General features: G+C 50.8%; 2 protein-coding genes across 2 annotated transcripts in view; one reads left to right on the forward strand and one right to left on the reverse strand.

Annotated features, from left to right (window-relative positions):
- Positions 1-4,606: 4,606 nt before the first annotated feature.
- On the reverse strand, positions 4,607-13,771 carry LOC134571409 (filaggrin-like). The gene is made up of 3 exons (XM_063429613.1): positions 13,741-13,771; positions 12,744-13,633; positions 4,607-4,729 (listed from the first exon to the last, which is right to left on the reverse strand). Exons 1-3 carry the CDS (start codon positions 13,769-13,771, stop codon positions 4,607-4,609), a joined length of 1,044 nt encoding a protein of 347 aa, XP_063285683.1.
- A 48-nt stretch (positions 13,772-13,819) lies between these two features.
- The window catches only part of LOC134571073 (cytospin-A-like), a 46,564-nt gene continuing 35,113 nt past the window's right edge, over positions 13,820-25,270 (forward strand). The window contains exons 1-4 of the mRNA XM_063429121.1: positions 13,820-14,117; positions 16,303-16,731; positions 18,789-18,838; positions 22,507-22,648. Of these exons, the coding sequence (XP_063285191.1) occupies positions 14,075-14,117; positions 16,303-16,731; positions 18,789-18,838; positions 22,507-22,648 (664 nt within the window). The 5' untranslated portion in view covers positions 13,820-14,074. The remainder of the gene's footprint in view (positions 14,118-16,302; positions 16,732-18,788; positions 18,839-22,506; positions 22,649-25,270) is intronic.

Consider the following 25,270-nt stretch of genomic DNA (forward strand, 5'->3'; position numbering starts at 1 on the left):
ACTGGCCTTTGCCACTCCTGATTGACATTGCACATTGTTGCATTGTTTGTTGTGGTGAAAGTAACCTCGCAACTGGTTCTTGGAGGCGCCTGCTTGCCAGCCTCTTGCCTCAGGACTATGGCCCATGTGTTAGACTTTGGTTCACTACTATGAAAAGGCTTTGTTTGTGCCTTTTGTACTGTATGGTTCGGTATTTGGGGCTTGCTGAACGGATCAGGCTAATGCTGTTCCTATACCAAACACCGTCCTGTGCTGCTTATTAACCCCATTGACCTCGCTAACCGCAACGTTCTAAGTGGTTAGCTAGGTGGCCGTCGTTCATTTGTGCGAACACATGGCTGCGGCCATCTTTAGCCGCGAACACATACCACGGTGTTTGGTTGTTGAGTAGGCTTCCATGGAACTGAACCCCTGAACCGATCTGGGTGATACTTTTGAGGTACTGCTGAAATATGTTTTTTTTGCCTTGAGATAATTGACTCCATTATCTCCCAGGCACAGGCGAGGAATCTGCCTGGAGAACAATCACAGTGAGTGCCTGGGATTTTTTCTATTTACTCCCATACATAATGAGACAATCCCTCGCCTGTGCCTGGGAGATAATGGAGTCAATTATCTCAAGGCAAAAAAACAAATTTCAGCAGTACCTCAAAAGTACGCCCAAAACCCATGGACTATAATAGGGTTCTATTATAGTCATATCTCCAGATAGGCCGATCTGGGAGACCAACATATCTAAATATCACCCAGATCGGTTCAGGAGTTCAGTTCCATGGAAGCCTACTCAACAACCAAACACCGTGGTATGTGTTCGCGGCTAAAGATGGTCGCAGCCACGTGTTCGCACAAATGAACGACGGCCACCTAGCTAACCACTTAGAACGTTGCGATAAATCTGCCTGGAGAACAATCACAGTGAGTGCCTGTGATTTTTTTCTATTTGCATATATTCCTTGGGGTTCTTTGCTGACCTATGCTCAGTAGCACCCTGTGTTTAATTGTTGTGACTGAGTGCGACCCTATACTTTTTTCTATTATGTGTGGGAGTGTCCTGGATCTGAGAGCCAATGTCATCGTGTATTTGTTTCTATTGGGGTTTACGCTCAGGTCCAGGGGGGAGTGCACCTTGCATGAGGACTTGCATATAAGGCCAGTTGTGGCTACCAATAAAGGAGTCCCTCTTCACCCTCAACATAGCCTCGTGTCATGTGTGGAGGGGAAACCTATATTCACTCTGGGGATTGCTTACTATACTCCCCTGGGATTATAATCACTTGCTCTTTTAAAAGCTCTTGGAAGAGAGGTCTACCCACTGGATCCTGGGCTTGGGTCCAGGGTGTGTGGAGGACAGCGAGACCCCAACCAACCTGTAACGCTGGAAGTTGGGACTACAGTGCTGATGGTGTCTGGTGGAGTGCATATAAGACCAGTTGTAACTGCCATTAAAGAGATTTGTTTTACCATTCATGAAGTCTAGGCTCATATTTGGGGGGATTAGAGAGCTATATTCACTCTGTGGTTTGCTATAATCACTATACTCCCTTGGATCACAACGATTGCTCTTGTGGAAGCTCACTGGAAGCTGGATCCTGGTCTTGGGTCCAGGGTAAGTGGAGGACAGCGAGACCCCAACCATGCTGCGGTGGTTTGTGGGGGTTTATGGTGTCTGGTGCGGTGCTTATGGTACTCAAGGATTACTAGGAAGCAGCGATTGAAGAAGGTATCCAGTCGGGCTGTGGCGACATTTTGTCATTAAACTAATATGGTGACCAAGCTCATGTATGCCTTTCTTACAGGGGGATAAGCTTTACCCTTTGATATGGCAATTCGGTAATTCAATACCGTTACAAGTCAGGAAAGAGAGAACCACTTCCCCCTATTGCCATTCCTCCCTGTTCCTTCTTGGCTGTGCTACTGAGCAGACATGGGCTAATTTATATAATGGTGATAATGTGAGTGAGATCTGGTGACTTTATAAGATTTAGTTGTTATTGTTAGTTAGGTTGTTGTTGTTGGTATAGTTAGTTAAATTGTGTGTCATTATTTGTATGTTGTTGTTTTGTCTCTGAATAAATATTTGTTAAAGTAGACGGACCATAGTTTATATGTGTATGTTTATATAATAATTTATAGAGTTTGGTAAAATACTACACGGGGTACCAGGCGATCCGTCACAAAGGGGTCCCAGAAAAGAACCCTGAAGGACACCACGTGACACCCCTATCCAGCTTGAAAATTTACCATTAATGACAACTCTCTGTACTCAATTTATTTTTAAGCCAATGTTCTACCCAGAAACAAGAATGTTCATCTCGACCAATTTCTTTGAGTTTGAACACTAATCTATTGTGTGGAACTGTATCAAATGCCTTGGCAAAATCCAAATAGATCACATGCACTGCAACACCCTGATCTATACTTCTTCGTAGAATGCAATCAGGTTAGTTTGACATGACCTGTGTGTGACAAAAGAAACTTCGCAATTGGTTTTTAGAGGGGCCTGTTTGCCAGCCTCCTTCCCTGGGACTATGGGCCCTGTGATAACCTATGTTCATTAGTACTTGTCCAGCAGTGTTTTGCCGTCGAGTGTATGGAACTGTTTTGTGCATGGGACCATGTGCACGGTGGGGCAAAAATAAGACTTCCACGAAATTCCTGAACCGATCTGGGTGATCAGGGGATATGTTGTATTTTGGGGTACTTTTTGGGGGTTTGTAAAAAATTTATGTTTTTTTCGGCTAAAGGTAATTGAGTTAGTCCATTGTCTTTGTTTATTGTATCACAGGCAGAGGCGAGGGTTTGTGTACAGTAACTGGGAGTGTTCAAGTGTAAAACTCTGTTTTTCTTGGATTGTGAATTTCATGTCCTGTGCCCCACAAGGTTCACCTGTGCGATAACCGTGTGGGGAAAAACTGTATAAAAGAGCAGCTGTCCCATTAAACCTTCTGTTCTACTTCACCCTCAATCTGAGTCCTGTCTATTATTGGGGGAATCTGCTACAAGGGATTGCTATGCTCTTCATACTCCCTTGAATAATCACTAAGCTCTTGTAAGAGCTTGTTCCTGTTCCTGCTTCACTCTCTGGGGAAAGAGAGGTTCACGCACTGGAACCTGGAGCCTTGTCGTAGGTCCAGGCTGGGTAGTAGACGGCGAGACCCTGACCAAGCTGCTGCGGTTTGTGGGGTCTGCAGTCCTTATGGTGTCAAGTGGAGTGCTTGGAGCCCTCGGGAAGCACTAGGAGCATCCGTCAACGGAGGTACCCAGTCGGGGTGCCAGGTGATCCGTTACACTGTGCTTCATAAAACCATGCTGATTTTGCTATTAACAATGTTATTCTCAAGGAATTCTTGAATATTATCCATTAATAGCCTTTCAAAAAAAATGTAAGCCACAGAAGTTAAACCCTTTTTGAATAGAGGAACCACATCTGCCTTCCTCCAATCTTCCGGAACACTTCCTGAAAGAAAAGAATTTTAAAAGATTAAAAACAGAGGTTCACTTATTTATACACTTAGTTCCTTAAGTACTCGTGGATGAATACCGTCAGGCCCTCAGGCCCTGGAGCTTTGTTTATATTCACTTTATTTAGTTGCTGCAGCACTTTGTCTTGACTTAGCGAATTACAATTTTTTTCCAAGTTTTTAGCAGCAACCATTTGCACATCTATTGCCATAGGTTCTTCCTTAATATATACCTTCTAGCTATCCTATCCCCCAGCACTGCAGACTCTCTCCCGTTTAGGCGCAATCCAACACTGCTATAAAGTCGGCCCAATGCTCTAAAAACCCCAAACCCTCCTTCCTGCACCAAGACTTCAGCTAAGCATTGACCTCTCTAATCTCTAGCTGCCTTTCCACTGTAGCGCATGGCACAGGTAATATCTCAGAGAATACCACCGTGGAGGTTCTTTACTTAAGTTTGCTAACTTATTCCCTGAAATCATTTTTTAGGACCTTCCATCTTCCTCCTACTTTGTCATTGGTACCAACATGGACCATGACCACTAGGTCATCCCCATCCTCTCCCAGTAATCCATCCACTCTGTCAGCAACATATTTAATAAACATACCAAGTATCATAACCACCAGATTGCTGTAGTGGTTATGGTGCCAGGAGGTCTCTTGTGCCTTCTACTGTAAGTAGTCAAACAGATTCATGTTGTACCTGAGGTCTGGCAGGCTTTGCTCCTCCCTCCACTATGCTCTGAGAATCGAACCTGGCATTGCTTTTCTGCCAGAGATCGGATAGGCTGGAGCCATAGCGGTGACCTTTCACGTGTCGGAGATCGGCTCTGTCATGGCTGGAGCCCTAGCAGTGACCTTTCACGTGTCGGGGATTGGCTCTGTCATGGCTGGAGCCCTAGCGGTGACCTTTCACGTGTCGGGGATCGGCTCTTGTGTGGCTGGAATTGTAGCAGTGATCTCACGTGTCGGAGATCTTCTCGGGCATGGCTGAATTCGTAGCGGTGATCACTTGCGTGACTGGAGTCGTAGCGGTGATCTCTTGCGTGGCTGGAGCCGTAGTGGTTGTGACGGAGCTCCAGTTCTCTGATCAAGTACTTCCGCCAAGTCCACTTCCTCGTAGCTATCAGGGAACCTGGAGCACTTTAGAGCCAGTCGCCGAGGCTTGACTGGGATCCTTGAGGGCCTTGTCCACCCTGCACCATGCCGCTAGGATTATAGCCCTGGACACCCTCTTCATCAGAAGAGCAATAATCAGAGCTCTTTTCCTAAACACCAGACAACACTTGGTGACGGTTTAAAACAACAACTCTGTAACGGATCGCCTGGCACCCCGACTGGGTACCTCCGTTAATGGATGCTCCTAGCGTTTCCTGAAGACTCCAAGCACTCTGGCAGACACCACAATCACCGAATATGAGAAGCATATAAATCCTCTCCAGCCTCTGAATGCTGTAGACAGTTGAATAGGCACCATACAAATAGGTTTACACTCCTAGCAGTCAAACTGAAGCAGCATGCAATAAATCCTCCCCCAAGAATGAGACAACACTTCACGTTACAATTCCCATATGACCCCACTCTCAGGGGGCCACGGTGACACCCCAACAGTAGTGTTGTCGCGAACTAGAAATTTTCGGTTCGCGAACGGCGAACGCGAACTTCAGCAAATGTTCGCGAACCGCCATTGACTTCAATGGGTAGGCGAATTTTAAAAACAACAGGGACTCTTTCTGGCCACAATAGTGATGGAAAAGTTGTTTCAAGGAGACTAACACCTGGACTGTGGCATGCCAGAGGGGGATCCATGGCAAAACTCCCATGGAAAATTGCACAGTTGATGCAGAGTCTGCTTTTAATCCATAAAGGGCAGAAATCACCTAACATTGACACCTGTCCTCAAAGCCCAGCCCTGATACACACTGACACAGAGCAGAATAGAGACTGTTCCCCCTACATAGGGTCACTTGGCAGATATGGATTGACACCTATCCTAATGATCCCTGATACACACTGACACAGAGCAGAATAGGGACTGTTCCCCCTACATAGGGTCACTTGGCAGATATGGATTGACACCTATCCTAATGATCCCTGATACACACTGACACAGAGCAGAATAGGGACTGTTCCCCCTACATAGGGTCACTTGGCAGATATGGATTGACACCTGTCCTCAAAACCCCTGATACACACTGACACAGAGCAGAATAGGGACTGTTCCCCCTACATAGGGTCACTTGGCAGATATGGATTGACACCTGTCCTCAAAACCCCTGATACACACTGACACAGAGCAGAATAGAGACTGTTCCCTGTCCACAGAGACCATGATACACACTGACACAGAGCAGAATAGGGACTGTTCCTCCTACATAGGGTTACTTGGCAGATATGGATTGACACCTATCCTAATGATCCCTGATACACACTGACACAGAGCAGAATAGAGACTGTTCCCCCTACATAGGGTCACTTGGCAGATATGGATTGACACCTATCCTAATGATCCCTGATACACACTGACGCAGAGCAGAATAGAGACTGTTCCCCCTACATAGGGTCACTTGGCAGATATGGATTGACACCTGTCCTAATGATCCCTGATACACACTGACACAGAGCAGAATAGAGACTGTTCCCCCTACATAGGGTCACTTGGCAGATATGGATTGACACCTATCCTAATGATCCCTGATACACACTGACACAGAGCAGAATAGAGACTGTTCCCCCTACATAGGGTCACTTGGCAGATATGGATTGACACCTGTCCTCAAAACCCCTGATACACACTGACACAGAGCAGAATAGAGACTGTTCCCCCTACATAGGGTCACTTGGCAGATATGGATTGACACCTGTCCTCAAAACCCCTGATACACACTGACACAGAGCAGAATAGGGACTGTTCCCCCTACATAGGGTCACTTGGCAGATATGGATTGACACCTGTCCTCAAAACCCCTGATACACACTGACACAGAGCAGAATAGGGACTGTTCCCCCTACATAGGGTCACTTGGCAGATATGGATTGACACCTGTCCTCAAAACCCCTGATACACACTGACACAGAGCAGAATAGAGACTGTTCCCTGTCCACAGAGACCATGATACACACTGACACAGAGTGTCCGCGTGAAATAGGGCCGTGAGTAATGACGTCACGGGTAGCCTGCCCATAGTATCGCATAGGGTGGAAGAGCTGATAGGACATCTGAAACGTATTGGGATGGAGATGCTTAATTGTTCTCCAAAATGCTTGACACCACCCCATAGTGAATCTCTGCAAACTTTAATACCATCAGAGGAGGAAGAATGTGGCAGCCCACTGGGATTATTCGAAAAATTTCAAATTGATGATTTTCCAGACCCTGTGGTTGACATTAGTCCAGATTTACATCTAGTGACCCATGAGGATGTTCCAGGCACTACTTGTGAAATAAAGACAGATAATAAAGTGAATGATCCTTCTCCTTGGGACTTGCACCCTGTCGTTGAAGGTGGAGTAGGCAATGGCAAGAGCATGCTGTGGGTAGTCAGTGCAAACACTCTCTTCCCGGTGAATAATGAGGAGACTAACTATGATGACGTTATTTGCGTTGAAAGTAATGATGCCAGAGATCTTTTGAAACCATATGGAAGGAACGAATTGGTTAAAAGAAAGGCAAGAGACCACCTGCATATAGACAAGAATACGCATAAGAGAAAGAAGAGAACAGGTGAAAAAGAGAAGCTGCAGACTGCCTATCTGCAAATAGTTGAGTTATGTCCTGAAGATGTCCGTGTTACCACAGTGCAGACTCTGTTTGATACACTACTGAGGAGAGTCAGAGAAACCCCAGATCTTCACGTATTGGATGAGTCGGTGCGTGGAGTTACAGAGAACGTAGAACAAGAAATATTTAAACTTTTCCTGTGTACTGACAGCAGATATAAGAATAAATACCGGATCCTCCTTTTCAATTTGAAGGACCCTAAAAATCAGATCCTGTTCCGTTGTGTGGTCCTTGGTGAAATCACCCCACAGTGTTTGGTTCTAATGAGTGCAACGTAAATGGCTGCACAGGAGCTGGCCAACTGGAGAATTCAAAAGAGAAAACATGCACTGGAACTAATCGAGAAAGAGGAAAGACAGCCATACCAGATTCAGATGACAAAGCTGACACACAAGGGGTTAATTGAAATTGATACCGTGCCCGATCAGAACTTGACCCTAGAGGATCTGTCTGATTCTGTGTGGCAGCCTCAGGATTCTCAGCAGGATTGCATCTCAGAGAAAAGGGACACAACATCCCAACACAAGAGCCACCTTTTAGATCAGGACTGCCTTATATGCAAAGGGCTGATAAACCCCCCAGGTGATGCTGACTTAAGCCAATGGGTAATTACCAAGAAACCAGAGAAAATATGGAAACACCATATAACTAATGGCAATCAACATTCTTCATGCATTGAAAAGAAGAACAAGAAATTGTATGATCCAGATACTAGACTCACAGATCCAGCAGACTCAAGTGTGTGGAAGGGATTCCTTCACATGTTCTCTATAAAGCAGTTTAAAGTTACAGCCACGCCAGAGTCTGGTTATAGCAGTCATCTTTGCCAGGATTTACCAAAAGTGTTAACATCTGAAGGATGCATTTTGCAAGAGTCTGTTTGGGAATATGTGGATCGTATCTGGCCAGAGTGCACCAAGGACATGTGTGTGATCCGACTGAATCAAAGAACGTCAAGTGATGCAGTTTCATATGCTCGGCTGTATTCTTATCTTAATCGGAAGCGGAGATATGCAATCATCAGAAGTCATGGCATGGAGGCGTTCCTAGTGCCTCTACCTGCCGGCCAACCCATCCCTCAAAGATTGCGTCCTTTGGGAGGTCCAGGTTTGGAAGACAACCATCCTATTCTGCTTCTGATCTTGCTTCTTCCAAGCTATCCTTCCTGGACAGCTTATCCCAAAAAATCTTCCAAGAAACATAAAGAAGGTTTGGATATCCCAGATGATATTTTCTCTGACATATTAGCAGATGTTGAACGAGAGGAGAGACAAATGGCCGAGCAAGGGCTCCCTCCTCCAGGTTTCCCAAATTTTGAGCAGTGGAATCAGAATTCTGAGGATACAGGAGAGGAAGTTGGCATGCCTGAGATCATGAATATGCTCCAAAATTTGAGCAATGGCCTTCAGTTCCCAGGAGAATTCTCTGTAATTATAGGAGAGAGTCAGGGTGCTAATATTATGCCACCTCTCCATGTGCCAAATACTGTTCCAGCAGGTCTCCCATATCCATCTTTTCCATTGTATCCAGAAGCAGCCTACCCTGGCTGGCATGGTATGTTGCCCCCTACTCATGCAGTAAATCCATTGTCCATTGACCCAGCCAATCTCTTCTCTTACCCGCTTTCACAAATAATACCACCTAACTTCTTATCTGATCAACATTTTACTGCAGGACCTCAACCGTTTGCATAAATGTTGTAGTTTTGTTATATTTACGTTTTTTTTTTGTTTTTTGTTTTTTTTAACTGTTATGTTTTAACGAAATATTGAAAAAAATACATGTAATGTGCTGAACATCAAAGCTGAAATTTTAATTTGTCTCAGTAAGTTGAAAGCCATACTTTCTATGGGAGTTTCAAATGTTCAATAATTGTTTTCTGAAGAAAGCATAACTGTCTGTTTTTAGCAAGCAACAACCCCATATTAAGCTGTTTATTCACTGAACATCTATTTGTACTGAATTGAAAACTGAATGACAAAATGTAGGCAGAAAACGAATGATTTGAATATATTCTTCAAATACCAGAATTTTTTAATTTGTTTTTTAGTTCACTACTATTCTGTGTTTAGTAATGTATAAGTGTGCCAGATGTGATAAGTTTACATAGGTTAATTATAGCCACTGTTGTATCTGGGCTACAAATACATGCATTTTGGCAAACACCTCAAAGCCCATGTAAGCTTTGTGTTGTTGAATTTCAGTGATTTCTTTTCTGTTGCATGTGTACAGTTGTACTGTAAAATGGGTAAAGCATGGGATATGTTTTTACATTTGTATACTAAAAATTTTAACATACGTTGAAAAAAAATAAAAAAATGGACGCATGAGCCTACAGGCATTGCGCATGAGCGTCCAGTAACGTGGCAAAAAAATTCCCAGCTCCCCAGAGGCTGTCCTAGCACCCCGGTCATACAAATATTCATTAACAGCTTTTTCTTGTTGGAGCAGGCGGTCGAACATTAGGAGTGTTGAATTCCAACGTGTAGGGCTGTCGCAAATCAAGCGCCTCACTGGCATGTTGTTTCGCCGCTGGATATCGGCAAAGTGAGCCATGGCCATGTAGGAACGCCTGAAATGGCCACACACCTTCCTGGCCTGCTTCAGGACGTCCTGTAAGCCTGTGTACTTATGCACAAAGCGTTGTACGATCAGATTACACACATGTGCCATGCACGGCACATGTGTCAACTTGCCCAACTTCAATGCCGCTATCAAATTTTTTCCGTTGTCACACACCACTTTGTCGATATCCAGTTGCTGCGGAGTCAGCCACTTTTCCACCTGTGCGTTCAGGGCGGACAGGAGTGCTTGTCCGGTGTGACTCTCTGCTTTCAAGCAAGTCAAACCCAAGACGGCGTGACACTGCCGTATCCGGGATGTGGAATAGTACCTGGGGAGCTGGGGGGGGGGGTGCCGTTGATGTGGAGCAAGAAGCAGCGGCACAAGAGGACTCAGCCGAGGAGGTTATGGAAGAGGATGGAGTAGGAGGAGTAGAGGAGGTGGCAGCAGGACTGCCTGCAATTCGTGGCGGTGTCACCAACTCCTCTGCAATGCCACGCATTCCTTGCTTGTCAGCCGTCATCAGGTTTACCCAATGCGCAGGGTAGGTGATATACCTGCCCTGACCATGCTTTGCAGACCAGGTATCAGTGGTCAGATGGACCCTTGCCCCAACACTGTGTGCCAGACATGCCATGACTTCCTTTTGCACAATCGAGTACAAGTTGGGGATTGCCTTTTGTGAAAAGAAATTCCGGCCGGGTACCTTCCACTGCGGTGTCCCAATAGCTACAAATTTTTTGAACGCCTCAGACTCAACCAGATTGTATGGTAAAAGCTGGCGGGCTAATAGTTCGGACAAGCCAGCTGTCAGACGCCGGGCAAGGGGGTGACTTGGTGACATTGGCTTCTTACGCTCAAACATGTCCTTGACAGACACATGACTGTGGGCAGATGAGCGGGAACTGCTCAAGGCGGGAGACGGAGTGGCGGATGGTTGAGAGGGGGCAAGAAGGACAGCAGTGGTTGACGTGGCTGAAGATGCTGGACCAGGAGGAGGATGGCGGCTTAGAGTAGGCGTGCTGCTTGTACTCATGTGTTGATCCCATAGGCGTTTGTGATGTGAGATCATGTGCCTACGCAAAGCAGTTGTACCTAGGTGGGTGTTGGACCTCCCACGATTCAGTTTCCTTTGGCACAGGTTGCAAATGGCATCGCTGTTGTCAGAGGCAGACACACAAAAAAAATGCCACACTGCTGAGCTCTGCAATGAAGGCATTCTGGTGGTGGACACAGCATGCGTTGATTGGCGTGCTGTCGGGCTGACACCCGGGTGCCGATGCATGCTGTCTGACTGTGCCACTAGCTCCTTGCGACGACCCCCCCCTGCTTCCAACTCGTCTCCTCCTCCTCTCTGTCTCCCCATCTGAACTTTCGCCCTGTTCTTCTTCTTGCCGAGCGGGCACCCACGTGACATCCATGGACGCATCGTCATCATCAACCGCTTCGCTTGTATCTGACAACTCAGAAAAGGAAGCAGCAGCGGATACAACATCATCATCACACCGTACCTCCATGTGTTTAATGCTGCCTGCCTGAGACATATCCCTGTTATCTACATCCTCTAGCAATAATGGTTGCGCATCACTCATTTCTTCAAACGGGTGTGTGAATAACTCCTCTGACATACCAAGTAAAGCGGCTGTGGTGCTAGTTTTGGTGGTGGCGGCAGGCGGGTGAGTGCTATCTTGAGAGGTGCCTGAAGCTAAGCTGGAGGAGGATGGTGCGTCAAGGTTCCGAGCGGAGGCTGTACAAGATTGGGTGTCCTGTGTTAGCCAGTCAACTAAGTCCTCAGAACTTTTCAAGTTCAGGGTACGTGGCTTCTGAAAATTGGGCATTATTCTAGGGCAAAAGGGAATCACAGCACCACGACCACGACGGCCCCTGCGGGGTGGCCTGCCTCTGCCTGTCATTTTTTGGGGGATTAGTGGTACTATGCGTGCAAGCTACTGTGAGACCAGATATGATTGGCAATGTGAACTGTAACAGTTCTGCAGAGCACACACTGTAGGCATGAGACACCCGCTTTGAGACAAGTAACTGCAATTCAATCTATAACAGTGAAAAACAAATTTTGGTTTTAAAAGCACGCTATAGAGACACCAAATATGATTGGCAACTGTCAAAGCACGCTGGAACAGGTCTACAGAGCACACGCTGAAGTAGGCCTGACACCCAGACGCTTGCAGACAACTAACTGATCTTCTATTAAAGTGAAAAAAAATGATTTCTTTAAAATCTAAAGCTTAAGCTATTGTTAAAACAGATATGAGTGGTGGCACTGACTGTGCAAATGGGCAAGGCATCCAACCTGACACAGAAGCTGGCAGGCAGGCAACTGCTCTTCTATTACAGTGAAAAAAAATTATTTATTTTAAATCTAAAGCTTAACCTATTGTTAAAACAGATATGAGTGGTGGCACTGGGCACAGTATCCAATGTGAACCTCACACAGAAGCTGGCAGGCAGGCAACTGCTCTTCTATTACAGTGGAAACAAAATTTTGGTTGTAAAAGCACGCTATAGAGACACCAGATATGAGTGGCAACTGTCAAAGTACGCTGGCAGGGTTGTGCAGGGCACACGCTGAAGGAAGGCCTGACAGAGCCGCTTGAAGGACACTGACTGTCTGCTATTAGCTTACACTGGAAACCTTTTTTCTTTGTAAAAGCACGCTAAAGAGACACCAGATATGATTGGCAACTGTCAAAGCACGCTGGCACAGGTCTGCAGAGCACACGCTGAAGTAGGCCTGACACCCAGACGCTGGCAGACAACTAACTGCTCTTCTATTACAGTGAAAAAAAAATATTTATTTTAAATGTAAAGCTTAACCAATTGTTAAAACAGATATGCGTGGTGGCACTGGGCTAGTGGGCACAGTATCCAATGTGAACCTCACACAGAAGCTGGCAGGCAGGCAACTGCTCTTCTATTACAGTGGAAACAAAATTTTGGTGACCTTTCACGTGTCGGAGATCGTCTCTGGCATGGCTGGATTCGTAGCGGTGACCTTTCACGTGTCGGAGATCGGCTCTTGCATGGCTGGATTCGTAGCGGTGACCTTTCACGTGTCGGAGTTCGTCTCTGGAAAGGCTGGATTCGTAGCGGTGACCTTTCACGTGTCGGAGATCGTCTCTGGCATGGCTGGATTCGTAGCGGTGACCTTTCACGTGTCGGAGATCGGCTCTTGCATGGCTGGATTCGTAGCGGTGACCTTTCACGTGTCGGAGATCGTCTCTGGGATGGCTGGATTCGTAGAGGTGACCTTTCACGTGTCGGAGATCGTCTCTGGCATGGCTGGATATGTAGCGGTGACCTTTCACGTGTCGGAGATCGTCTCTGGCATGGCTGGATTCGTAGCGGTGACCTTTCACGTGTCGAAGATCGGCTCTGGCATGGCTGGATTCGTAGTGGTGACCTTTCACGTGTCGGAGATCGTCTCTGGCATGGCTGGATTCGTAGCGGTGACCTTTCACGTGTCGGAGATCGTCTCTGGCATGGCTGGATTCGTAGCGGTGACCTTTCACGTGTCGGAGATCGTCTCTGGCATGGCTGGATTCGTAGCGGTGACCTTTCACGTGTCGGAGATCGTCTCTGGCATGGCTGGATTCGTAGCGGTGACCTTTCACGTGTCGGAGATCGTCTCTGGCATGGCTGGATTCGTAGCGGTGACCTTTCACGTGTCGGAGATCGTCTCTGGCATGGCTGGATTTGTAGCGGTGACCTTTCACGTGTCGGAGATCGTCTCTGGCATGGCTGGATTCGTAGCGGTGACCTTTCACGTGTCGGAGATCGGCTCTGGCATGGCTGGATTCGTACGGGTGACCTTTTACAAGCTGAAAAAGCTTGTTGTATAAATTCCTGGAACCTGTTGCCTTGGCTGTACCCCAAGACTCCCTCAGTTCTGTTCAATCTTAATACGCAGGCTGGTACATGTCCCAGGGAGGGGTTGGGATGCACTCATTGTGATTTTCAGAGGGTGTGGGACACTGTTCATGTGTGTCACACAGTCAGTGTAAGACCTGGGTGTGCACAGTAATGCAGTCACACTGGATTTTCTGAGGAGGGGACAGGAAGACAGGACTGAAAGAGAGGGGGCCCAGGCATTCACAAACTGGAGTAAGCAGAGACACTCAGAACTGAGTGTGGGACCAGAGAGGTGCAGCAGAGTGTGTGGATAGCAGACTCATCTCCTGTCCTTGCTGTCTCTCAGGGCCTCTTATTACAGGACGTGCTGCTGTCTCTCAGGTCACTGGGGCTGTCCAATATGGGAGCAAACAACATAAAGAATGTATCTGATATTCATCCAGGTAACCACACAGGTCCCTATCACAGCCTGTGTTTAATAGATAAGATAAAGAAAAATACTACTATTCAGTATATATATACTATACTGATCATCTCACACTCTCTGCTGTACAGATGTGTTTGTGAATGTGTATGGGAGACATTTCTATTGTCTGCACTGCACCCCTTCCACCCCTTATAGTGGGCACTGTACCCCTTCCACCCCTTATAGCCTGCACTGTACCCCTTCCACCCTTTATAGTGGGCACTGTACCCCCTGCACCCCTTATAGTCTGCACTGCACCCCTTCCACCCCTTATAGTCTGCACTGTACCCCCCTTCACCCTGTACAGTGTGCACTGCACCCCATAGTATGCACTGTACCCCCTCCACCCCTTATAGTCTGCACTGCACCCCTTCCACCCTTTATAGTGGGCACTGTACCCCCTGCACCCCTTATAGTCTGCACTGTACCCCTTGCACCCCTTATAGTCTGCACTGTACCCCTTGCACCCCTTATAGCCTGCACTGCACCCCCTCCACCCCTTATAGTCTGCACTGCACCCCCTCCACCCCTTATAGTCTGCACTGCACCCCTTCCACCCTTTATAGTGGGCACTGTACCCCCTGCACCCCTTATAGTCTGCACTGCACCCCCTCCACCCCTTATAGTCTGCACTGCACCCCCTCCACCCCTTATAGCCTGCACTGCACCCCCTCCACCCCTTATAGCCTGCACTGCACCCCCTCCACCCCCTATAGCCTGCACTGCACCCCTCCACCCCTTATAGCCTGCACTGCACCCCCTCCACCCCTTATAGCCTGCACTGCACCCCTCCACCCCTTATAGCCTGCACTGCACCCCCTCCACCCCCTATAGCCTGCACTGCACCCCCTCCACCCCTTATAGCCTGCACTGCACCCCCTCCACCCCCTATAGCCTGCACTGCACCCCCTCCACCCCTTATAGCCTGCACTGCACCCCCTCCACCCCTTATAGCCTGCACTGCACCCCCTCCACCCCTTATAGCCTGCACTGCACCCCCTCCACCCCTATAGTCTGCACTGCACCCCCTCCACCCCCTATAGCCTGCACTGCACCCCCTCCACCCCTTATAGCCTGCACTGCACCCCCTCCACCCCTTATAGCCTGCACTGCACCCCTCCACCCCTTATAGTCTGCACTGCACCCCCTCCACCCCTTATAGCCTGCACTGCACCCCTTCCACCCCTTATAGCCTGCACTGCACCCCCTCCACCCCTTATAGTCTGCACTGCACCCCCTCCACCCCTTATAGTCTGCACTGCACCCCCTCCACCCCTTATAGCCTGCACTGCACCCCTTCCACCCCTTATAGCCTGCACTGCACCCCCTCCACCCCTTATAGTCTGCACTGCACCCCCTCCACCCCTTATAGTCTGCACTGCACCCCCTCCACCCCTTATAGTCTGCACTGCACCCCCTCCACCCCTTATAGCCTGCACTGCACCCCCTCCACCCCTTATAGCCTGCACTGCACCCCCTCCACCCCTTATAGCCTGCACTGCACCCCCTCCACCCCTTATAGCCTGCACTGCACCCCCTCCACCCCTTATAGTCTGCACTGTACCCCCTCCACCCCTTATAGTCTGCACTGCACCCCTTTCACCCCTTATAGTCTGCACTGCACCCCCTCCACCCCTTATAGCCTGCACTGCACCCCCTCCACCCCTTATAGCCTGCACTGCACCCCCTCCACCCCTTATAGTCTGCACTGCACCCCCTCCACCCCTTATAGTGTGCACTGTAACCCGTCCCCCCACCTATATATTGTGTATTGTAACCCCCCACTCCTTATAGTCTGCACTGTAACCCCCCCCCCCCCACCTATATATTGTGCACTGTAACCCCCCACTCCTTATAGTGGGCACTGTACTCCCACCACCCCTTATAGTGTGCACTGTGCCCCTTCCACCCCTTATAGTGGGCACTGTGCCCCTTCCACCCCGTATAGCTCCCATCTCCTCACCGGTACCCCCTCACTGTTTCCCATCTGTTCTTCCACTTTATGTACTTTATGGTCTGGCCTGTACCTTCTCCCCATGTGAACTGTTAATGTTATTCTAGAAAGTTAGATTCTGAGCGTGGGCATCTGCTTTGACGTTACAATACTCCCACTTGTCAGATGCGCTCTTACTTATTAATCCTGTATTGTTTATCTCATGCAGAATCACATAAGGACCCATCGTCCTCTGCCATGTACAAGCCACATCTTTCTCCTACAAGGGACACTTTTTACACTCCTCTAGGAAGTCCAGAGCAAACTCCTATTTCTGTTGACACTGGCCCTGCCCCCGAGGATCGATGTCCCTCCTCCAAGTGTCCTGTGTCTCTGTATGAGCAGAATAAAGGAGAGGAGACTTGGGGAGCCCCTTTTAGTCGAGCTATGGAAAGGATACAACGAGTTTCAGAGGCATTAGGACAAATGCACAACCAGCTTGGAGCTCTTTTAAGTCCAAGGGCGATTACGGAGGGGCCGCGTATAATGGACTCTGCCATCGGCTGGGAGGCCCGCTTGGGAGAAGTGCGAAAAGACTTGAGCACTGGATTGAAAGAAATGGGGCTTCTCAAGCAAAAATATGAGGCGCTATCTGCAGGTTTGCTCAATCTGTTGTTTTTTTTTTGTTGTTTTTTTTAATGGCCACAGTTTGGAAAATTATCCAGAAACAAACAACAACATTTCTTCCACAAACCTCAACTAAAATAAATAGAGAGAGATAAGTGGAAGAAAGCTGCTGCCTGGTGGATTCCTTGTGATTTGCATATATTTATGTATAGGTTATTATTGGTGTTTACCATATTACACTATATTGTTTCCTTTTTCACTTACATATATTTATGTATAGGTTATTATTGGTGTTTACCATATTACACTATATTGTTTCCTTTTTTTTCCATTTTTAAGAACTTTGAAGTTACCTTTGCACTTTTGTATTAACCCCTTAAGGACACATGACGTGTGTGACACGTCATTATTCCATTTTATTCCAGAAGTTTGGTCCTTAAGGGGTTAAAGGACTACAATAGTGCCAGGAAAACATACAGGTTTTCCTGGCACTATAGTGCCCTGAGGGTGCCCCCACCCTCAGGGCCCCCCTCCCGCCGGGCTCTAGGGGGTGGAAGGGGTTAAACTTGCCTCTTTCTCCAGCGCCGGACTCTCCTCCTCGGCTGAATGCGCAAGCGCCGCGCGCATTCAGCCGGTCGCATAGGAAAGCATTCTCAATGCTTTCCTATGGACGCTGGCGTCTTCTCACTGTGATTTTCACAGTGAGAAGCGCGGAAGCGCCTCTAGCGGCTGTCAATGAGACAGACACTAGAGGCTGGATTAACCCTAATATAAACATAGTTTCTCTGAAACTGCTATGTTTATAGAAAAAAGGGTTAAACCTAGCTGGACCTGGCACCCAGACCACTTCATTAAGCTGAAGTGGTCTGGGTGCCTATAGTGGTCCTTTAAATGTGTTTACACATGTATTATATATTTGTATGCACACTAATGTTTTTCACTTTTGTTTGATGCACTTTATTGTAACAATAGTGCAGTGTTTTTTGCACTACTCTCTTTTCACCTTAAAGGCATAGTGCACTTTATATGAGAGTGGGAATTATCATGAAATCTATTTAAAGTTTCAGCGCACCTTCATTTTGTTTTATGTTATTGTAGTGTATTTCATGAGCTATTGCACTTTGATAGATGCTGCTAGATCCTACAGGTTGGGTCCCTGTAGGATCCCATGTGGCCGGGCAGGGTGGGCCCCTGTAGGATCCCATGCGGCTGGGCAGGGTGGGCCCCTGTAGGATCCCATGCGGCCGGGCAGGGTGGGCCCCTGTAGGATCCCATGCGGCCGGGCAGGGTGGGCCCCTGTAGGATCCCATGCGGCCGGGCAGGGTGGGCCCCTGTAGGATCCCATGTGGCCGGGCAGGGTGGGCCCCTGTAGGATCCCATGCGGCCGGGCAGGGTGGGCCCCTGTAGGATCCCATGCGGCCGGGCAGGGTGGGCCCCTGTAGGATCCCATGCGGCCGGGCAGGGTGGGCCCCTGTAGGATCCCATGCGGCCGGGCAGGGTGGGCCCCTGTAGGATCCCATGCGGCTGGGCAGGGTGGGCCCCTGTAGGATCCCATGCGGCTGGGCAGGGTGGGCCCCTGTAGGATCTCATGCGGACAGGCAGGGTGGGCCCCTGTAGGATCCCATGCGGCTGGGCAGGGTGGGCCCCTGTAGGATCCCATGCGGCTGGGCAGGGTGGGCCCCTGTAGGATCCCATGCGGCTGGGCAGGGTGGGCCCCTGTAGGATCCCATGCGGCCGGGCAGGGTGGGCCCCTGTAGGATCCCATGCGGCCGGGCAGGGTGGGCCCCTGTAGGATCCCATGCGGCTGGGCAGGGTGGGCCCCTGTAGGATCCCATGCGGCTGGGCCCCTGTAGGATCTCATGCGGACAGGCAGGGTGGGCCCCTGAAGGATCTCATGTGGCTGGGCATGGTGTACATCATGTAGGATCTCATGTGGCCAGGCAGGGTGGGCCCCCATAGGATCTCATGCGGCCAGGCAGGGTGGGCCCCCATAGGATCTCATGCAGCCAGGCAGGGTGGGCCCCTATAGGATCCCATTGGGTCGGACACGTATCCTCCAGAACTAACAGTTATTTCTCGGCCTTTCAGGTGAAACAATGAGAACAGAGCCAGAGAGCGGACATGTCAGATACATTCAGGTGAGACTGAAAGACCTGAGTAGAGCTACCATAAGGCATAAGACAGCTTGACAAATGAGACCGCCAATGGAGGGTTAGACTTATAACACTAGACATAGACATCATGGCCAGTGCCAGAGATGTGTGAGATCTCAAAGTCTGTTAGTACATCCTGGGGGAGATATACCATCCCACTATCTGTAAGTACATCCAGGGGGGAGATATACCATCCAAATGTCTGTTAGTACATCCGGGGGGGTTGGGGTGGGAGAGATACCATCCTAATATCTGTAAGTACATCCAGGGGGAGATATGCCATCCCAGTGTCTGTTCGTACATCCGGGGGGGGGGGGGGCGGGGGAAGATATACTATCCCAGTGTCTGTTAGTACTTCCGGGGGGGGGGGAGATATACCATCCCAGTGTCTGTTAGTACATCCGGGGGGGGGGAGATATACCATCCCAGTGTCTGTTAGTACATCCGGGGGGAGGGAGATATACCATCCCAGTGTCTGTTAGTACATCCGGGGGGGGGAGATATGCCATCCCAGTGTCTGTTAGTACATCCGGGGGGGGGAGATATGCCATCCCAGTGTCTGTTAGTACATCCGGGGGGAGGGAGATATACCATCCCAGTGTCTGTTAGTACATCCGGGGGGGGGAGATATGCCATCCCAGTGTCTGTTAGTACTTCCGGGGGGGGGGGGGAGATATACCATCCCAGTGTCTGTTAGTACATCCGGGGGGGGGAAGATATACTATCCCAGTGTCTGTTAGTACTTCCGGGGGGAGGGAGATATACCATCCCAGTGTCTGTTAGTACATCCGGGGGGAGGGAGATATACCATCCCAGTGTCTGTTAGTACATCCGGGGGGAGGGAGATATACCATCCCAGTGTCTGTTAGTACATCCGGGGGGAGGGAGATATACCATCCCAGTGTCTGTTAGTACATCCGGGGGGAGGGAGATATACCATCCCAGTGTCTGTTAGTACATCCGGGGGGGGGGGGGGGGGGAGATATACCATCCCAGTGTCTGTTAGTACATCCGGGGGGGGGAGATATACCATCCCAGTGTCTGTTAGTACATCCGGGGGGGGGGGGGGGGGAGATATACCATCCCAGTGTCTGTTAGTACATCCGGGGGGGGGGGGGGAGATATGCCATCCCAGTGTCTGTTAGTACATCCGGGGGAGGGGGGGCGGGAGATATACCATCCCAGTGTCTGTTAGTACATCCGGGGGGGGGGAGATATACTATCCCAGTGTCTGTTAGTACATCCGGGGGAGGGGGGGCGGGAGATATACCATCCCAGTGTCTGTTAGTACATCCGGGGGGAGGGAGATATACCATCCCAGTGTCTGTTAGTACATCCGGGGGGAGGGAGATATACCATCCCAGTGTCTGTTAGTACATCCGGGGGGAGGGAGATATACCATCCCAGTGTCTGTTAGTACATCCGGGGGGGGGAGATATACCATCCCAGTGTCTGTTAGTACATCCGGGGGGGGGGGCGGGAGATATACCATCCCAGTGTCTGTTAGTACATCCGGGGGGAGGGAGATATACCATCCCAGTGTCTGTTAGTACATCCGGGGGGGGGGGGGGGAGATATACCATCCCAGTGTCTGTTAGTACATCCGGGGGGGGGGGGGGGAGATATACCATCCCAGTGTCTGTTAGTACATCCGGGGGGGGGGAGATATACCATCCCAGTGTCTGTTAGTACATCCGGGGGGGGGAGATATACCATCCCAGTGTCTGTTAGTACATCCGGGGGGGGGAGATATACCATCCCATTGTCTGTTAGTACATCCGGGGGGGGAGATATACCATCCCAGTGTCTGTTAGTACATCCGGGGGGAGGCGGGAGATATACCATCCCAGTGTCTGTTAGTACATCCGGGGGGGGGGGGGGGGGGAGGCGGGAGATATACCATCCCAGTGTCTGTTAGTACATCCGGGGGGGGGGGGGGGGGGCGGGAGATATACCATCCCAGTGTCTGTTAGTACATCCGGGGGGGGGGGGGGGGAGGCGGGAGATATACCATCCCAGTGTCTGTTAGTACATCCGGGGGGGGGGGGGGGGGGGCGGGAGATATACCATCCCAGTGTCTGTTAGTACATCCGGGGGGGGGGGGGGGGGGCGGGAGATATACCATCCCAGTGTCTGTTCGTAGAGATTTGATTGGAAAGAATTTTTGGTTCTTTTTGTTATTTTTTTTTCTTAGAATCTTTTCAGTTTGACCAAAATTCTGTGAATGTATTATTGCCGCTGGCCAGGGCCAGCTGTCACCTTAACTTATATATGCTTATAAGCATGGATGGAGGGGCGGATGGGGTCTCTAAGCATGGATGGAGGGGTGGATGGGGTCTCCAAGCATGGATGGAGGGGCGGATGGGGTCTCCAAGCATGGATGGAGGGGCGGATGGGGTCTCCAAGCATGGATGGAGGGGCGGATGGGGTCTCTAAGCATGGATGGAGGGCGGATGGGGTCTCTAAGCATGGATGGAGGGGCGAATGGGGTCTCTAAGCATGGATGGAGGGGCGGATGGGGTCTCTAAGCATGGATGGAGGGGCGGATGGGGTCTCCAAGCATGGATGGAGGGGCGGATGGGGTCTCCAAGCATGGATGGAGGGGCGGATGGGGTCTCCAAGCATGGATGGAGGGGCGGATGGGGTCTCCAAGCATGGATGGAGGGGCGGATGGGGTCTCTAAGCATGGATGGAGGGGCGGATGGGGTCTCTAAGCATGGATGGAGCGGCGGATGGGGTCTCTAAGCATGGATGGAGCGGCGGATGGGGTCTCTAAGCATGGATGGAGCGGCGGATGGGGTCTCTAAGCATGGATGGAGCGGCGGATGGGGTCTCTAAGCATGGATGGAGCGGCGGATGGGGTCTCCAAGCATGGATGGAGCGGCGGATGGGGTCTCCAAGCATGGATGGAGCGGCGGATGGGGTCTCCAAGCATGGATGGAGCGGCGGATGGGGTCTCTAAGCATGGATGGAGCGGCGGATGGGGTCTCTAAGCATGGATGGAGCGGCGGATGGGGTCTCTAAGCATGGATGGAGCGGCGGATGGGGTCTCTAAGCATGGATGGAGCGGCGGATGGGGTCTCTAAGCATGGATGGAGCGGCGGATGGGGTCTCTAAGCATGGATGGAGCGGCGGATGGGGTCTCTAAGCATGGATGGAGCGGCGGATGGGGTCTCTAAGCATGGATGGAGCAGCGGATGGGGTCTCTAAGCATGGATGGAGCGGCGGATGGGGTCTCTAAGCATGGATGGAGCGGCGGATGGGGTCTCTAAGCATGGATGGAGCGGCGGATGGGGTCTCTAAGCATGGATGGAGCAGCGGATGGGGTCTCTAAGCATGGATGGAGCAGCGGATGGGGTCTCTAAGAATGGATGGAGGGGTGGACATTCCATTGTCCACAACTAATCTCCCACGATAAATCACAAAATGTTTGTTCTATTCCTCCCCCATTGCCCTGCTCGCCATCCTGCCACTGAATTCAGGGAGTCATTCTGGGAATACCGAATTTACATTTTATTTCTGACTAAATGACCAAAAATCGAAGTAAACTGGTGCAGATGTCTAGCCATCAGTACAACCAGTGAACATATACAAACCCAGAGTATAATGAATTACCCATCAGACCAGCAGCTGACATGTCCTCCATCTCACAGACCGCTAACAGACACAAGGAATGGCTGAGCGAGACAGACCGTACCAAAGGAGAGCTGCAAGAGAGTCACCCAAGTCAAACAAGAGCATCCAAATCCTCCACACAGCAACTGGAAGAGACTGCAGAGAATGAGATCCTGCAAGGTGAGATGTGCAGGAAGACAGAGTGGTGTGTTAGGGGTGCAGGAACATGGCCTGTGAGACATGTAGCTTGACTGGGGTCATTGAGGACCTCTTCCACCAGACCAGGCTTCAGCTCTCCTTCCTGGCAGGTGTCAACACCTCTGCCTACAGTGTCTCCAGCAACTCTCTTTACAAAGGCATGTGTGACTTAGGCCTAGCTCTTCCTTAAGGACAAAAGAATACAAGCAAAAGGATCAGGGTGATTGAACCAAACCAAATGGATATCAAAGAGGAGGCACCACACCTAAAAATATAGGGCTCCCTCTTAGCCTCAGAGGGACTCCTCCTGTTGTACTAGCTCTTGATTAACCAATCCCAGGGATAAGGGGAATCAGAAAACAGGTTTCAAAACTCTGTTACTGGAATTCCTCAACAAACCAGATAAGACACACAGTTTCCAATGGAGCTAACACATATTGCTTTTTTAACACTCAGGATTAGCCCCAATCCACATTACATTACACTTATGGCTACAGGCTCAATTCAATACAAATAACCAAATCATATGGGGAATCATACAGGCACTGATATTCACACAATAAAATATTCAAAAAAGGATGGGGAAGACCAACGAGAAATATGTACCCAGTCTGCAGAAACCATAATAAGCAAATCTACCAAACTATGCAAATTACCAAGCCTTGCTATTCAGATAGTGCACATAACCGTTTCAGCCAACAGGTGGCGCTGCACAGGCTTCACAGCCAAATCTACTCACATCAGCAGGACAGGAGAGCAGACAAAACATTAAACAAATACCAATAATACACACCCTGCACCTATAATGGGCACAGGGCGACTTAAACACAAGTGTCATCCGGGATCTACATAAAGTGTGTGTCTTATGCTCCCAGTGATAGTGACTACGTGACATGCAGGAACGGGGGGAGAGACGCGCAGTAACGGGGGGGGGGGGGGGAGAGACGCGCAGTAACGGGGGGGGAGAGACGCGCAGTAACGGGGGGGGGAGAGACGCGCAGTAACGGGGGGGGGGAGAGACGCGCAGTAACGGGGGGGGGAGAGACGCGCAGTAACGGGGGGGGAGAGACGCGCAGGAACGGGGGGGAGAGACGCGCAGGAACGGGGGGGAGAGACGCGCAGGAACGGGGGGGAGAGACGCGCAGGAACGGGGGGGGGGGGAGAGACGCGCAGTAACGGGGGGGGGAGAGACGCGCAGTAACGGGGGGGGGAGAGACGCGCAGTAACGGGGGGGGGGAGAGACGCGCAGTAACGGGGGGGGGAGAGACGCGCAGTAACGGGGGGGGAGAGACGCGCAGGAACGGGGGGGAGAGACGCGCAGGAACGGGGGGGAGAGACGCGCAGGAACGGGGGGGAGAGACGCGCAGTAACGGGGGGGGGGGGAGAGACGCGCAGTAACGGGGGGGGAGAGACGCGCAGTAACGGGGGGGGGAGAGACGCGCAGTAACGGGGGGGGGGAGAGACGCGCAGTAACGGGGGGGGGGAGAGACGCGCAGTAACGGGGGGGGAGAGACGCGCAGGAACGGGGGGGAGAGACGCGCAGGAACGGGGGGGAGAGACGCGCAGGAACGGGGGGGAGAGACGCGCAGGAACGGGGGGGAGAGACGCGCAGGAACGGGGGGGAGAGACGCGCAGGAGCGGGGGGAGGGACGCTCAGGAACGGGGGGAGGGACGCTCAGTAACGGGGGGAGAGACGCTCAGTAACGGGGGGGGAGAGACGCTCAGTAACGGGGGGAGAGACGCTCAGTAACGGGGGGGAGAGACGCTCAGTAACGGGGGGGAGAGACGCTCAGTAACGGGGGGGAGAGACGCTCAGTAACGGGGGGGAGAGACGCTCAGTAACGGGGGGCAGAGACGCTCAGTAACGGGGGGGAGAGACGCTCAGTAACGGGGGGGAGAGACGCTCAGTAACGGGGGGGAGAGACGCTCAGTAACGGGGGGGGAGAGACGCTCAGTAACGGGGGGGGAGAGACGCTCAGTAACGGGGGGGGAGAGACGCTCAGGAACGGGGGGGAGAGACGCTCAGGAACGGGGGGGAGAGACGCGCAGGAACGGGGGGGAGAGACGCGCAGGAACGGGGGGGAGAGCCGCGCAGGAACGGGGGGGAGAGACGCGCAGGAACGGGGGGGAGAGCCGCACAGTAACAGGGGGTGAGAGACGCGCAGTAACAGGGGGTGAGAGACGCGCAGTAACAGGGGGTGAGAGACGCGCAGTAACAGGGGGTGAGAGACGCGCAGTAACAGGGGGTGAGAGACGCGCAGTAACAGGGGGTGAGAGACGCGCAGTAACAGGGGGTGAGAGACGCGCAGTAACAGGGGGTGAGAGACGCGCAGTAACAGGGGGTGAGAGACGCGCAGTAACAGGGGGTGAGAGACGCGCAGTAACAGGGGGTGAGAGACGCGCAGTAACAGGGGGTGAGAGACGCGCAGTAACAGGGGGTGAGAGACGCGCAGTAACAGGGGGTGAGAGACGCGCAGTAACAGGGGGTGAGAGACGCGGGGGTGAGAGACGCACAGTAACGGGGGGGAGAGAGATCTAGATATCAGCTGTTGTGCAGAGAGGGACCGGGTGCCACATGCTGTGTTTTGCCAACTCTAGCAAAGA

Source organism: Pelobates fuscus, chromosome 8, assembly GCF_036172605.1.
Source record: "Pelobates fuscus isolate aPelFus1 chromosome 8, aPelFus1.pri, whole genome shotgun sequence".
Lineage (NCBI taxonomy): Eukaryota > Metazoa > Chordata > Amphibia > Anura > Pelobatidae > Pelobates > Pelobates fuscus.

Excerpts from the sequence above, each read along its gene's own strand:
- LOC134571409 (XM_063429613.1), bottom strand. The coding sequence starts at position 13,771 with ATGAGTGCATCCCAACCCCTCCCTGGGACAT. Across the intron at positions 13,634-13,740 it reads CCAACCCCTCCCTGGGACAT|GTCACCCGTACGAATCCAGC; the intron begins GTACCAGCCTGC and ends AGCTTGTAAAAG. Across the intron at positions 4,730-12,743 it reads ACCAAAATTTTGTTTCCACT|GAAAAGAGCTCTGATTATTG; the intron begins GTAATAGAAGAG and ends TCTGGTGTTTAG.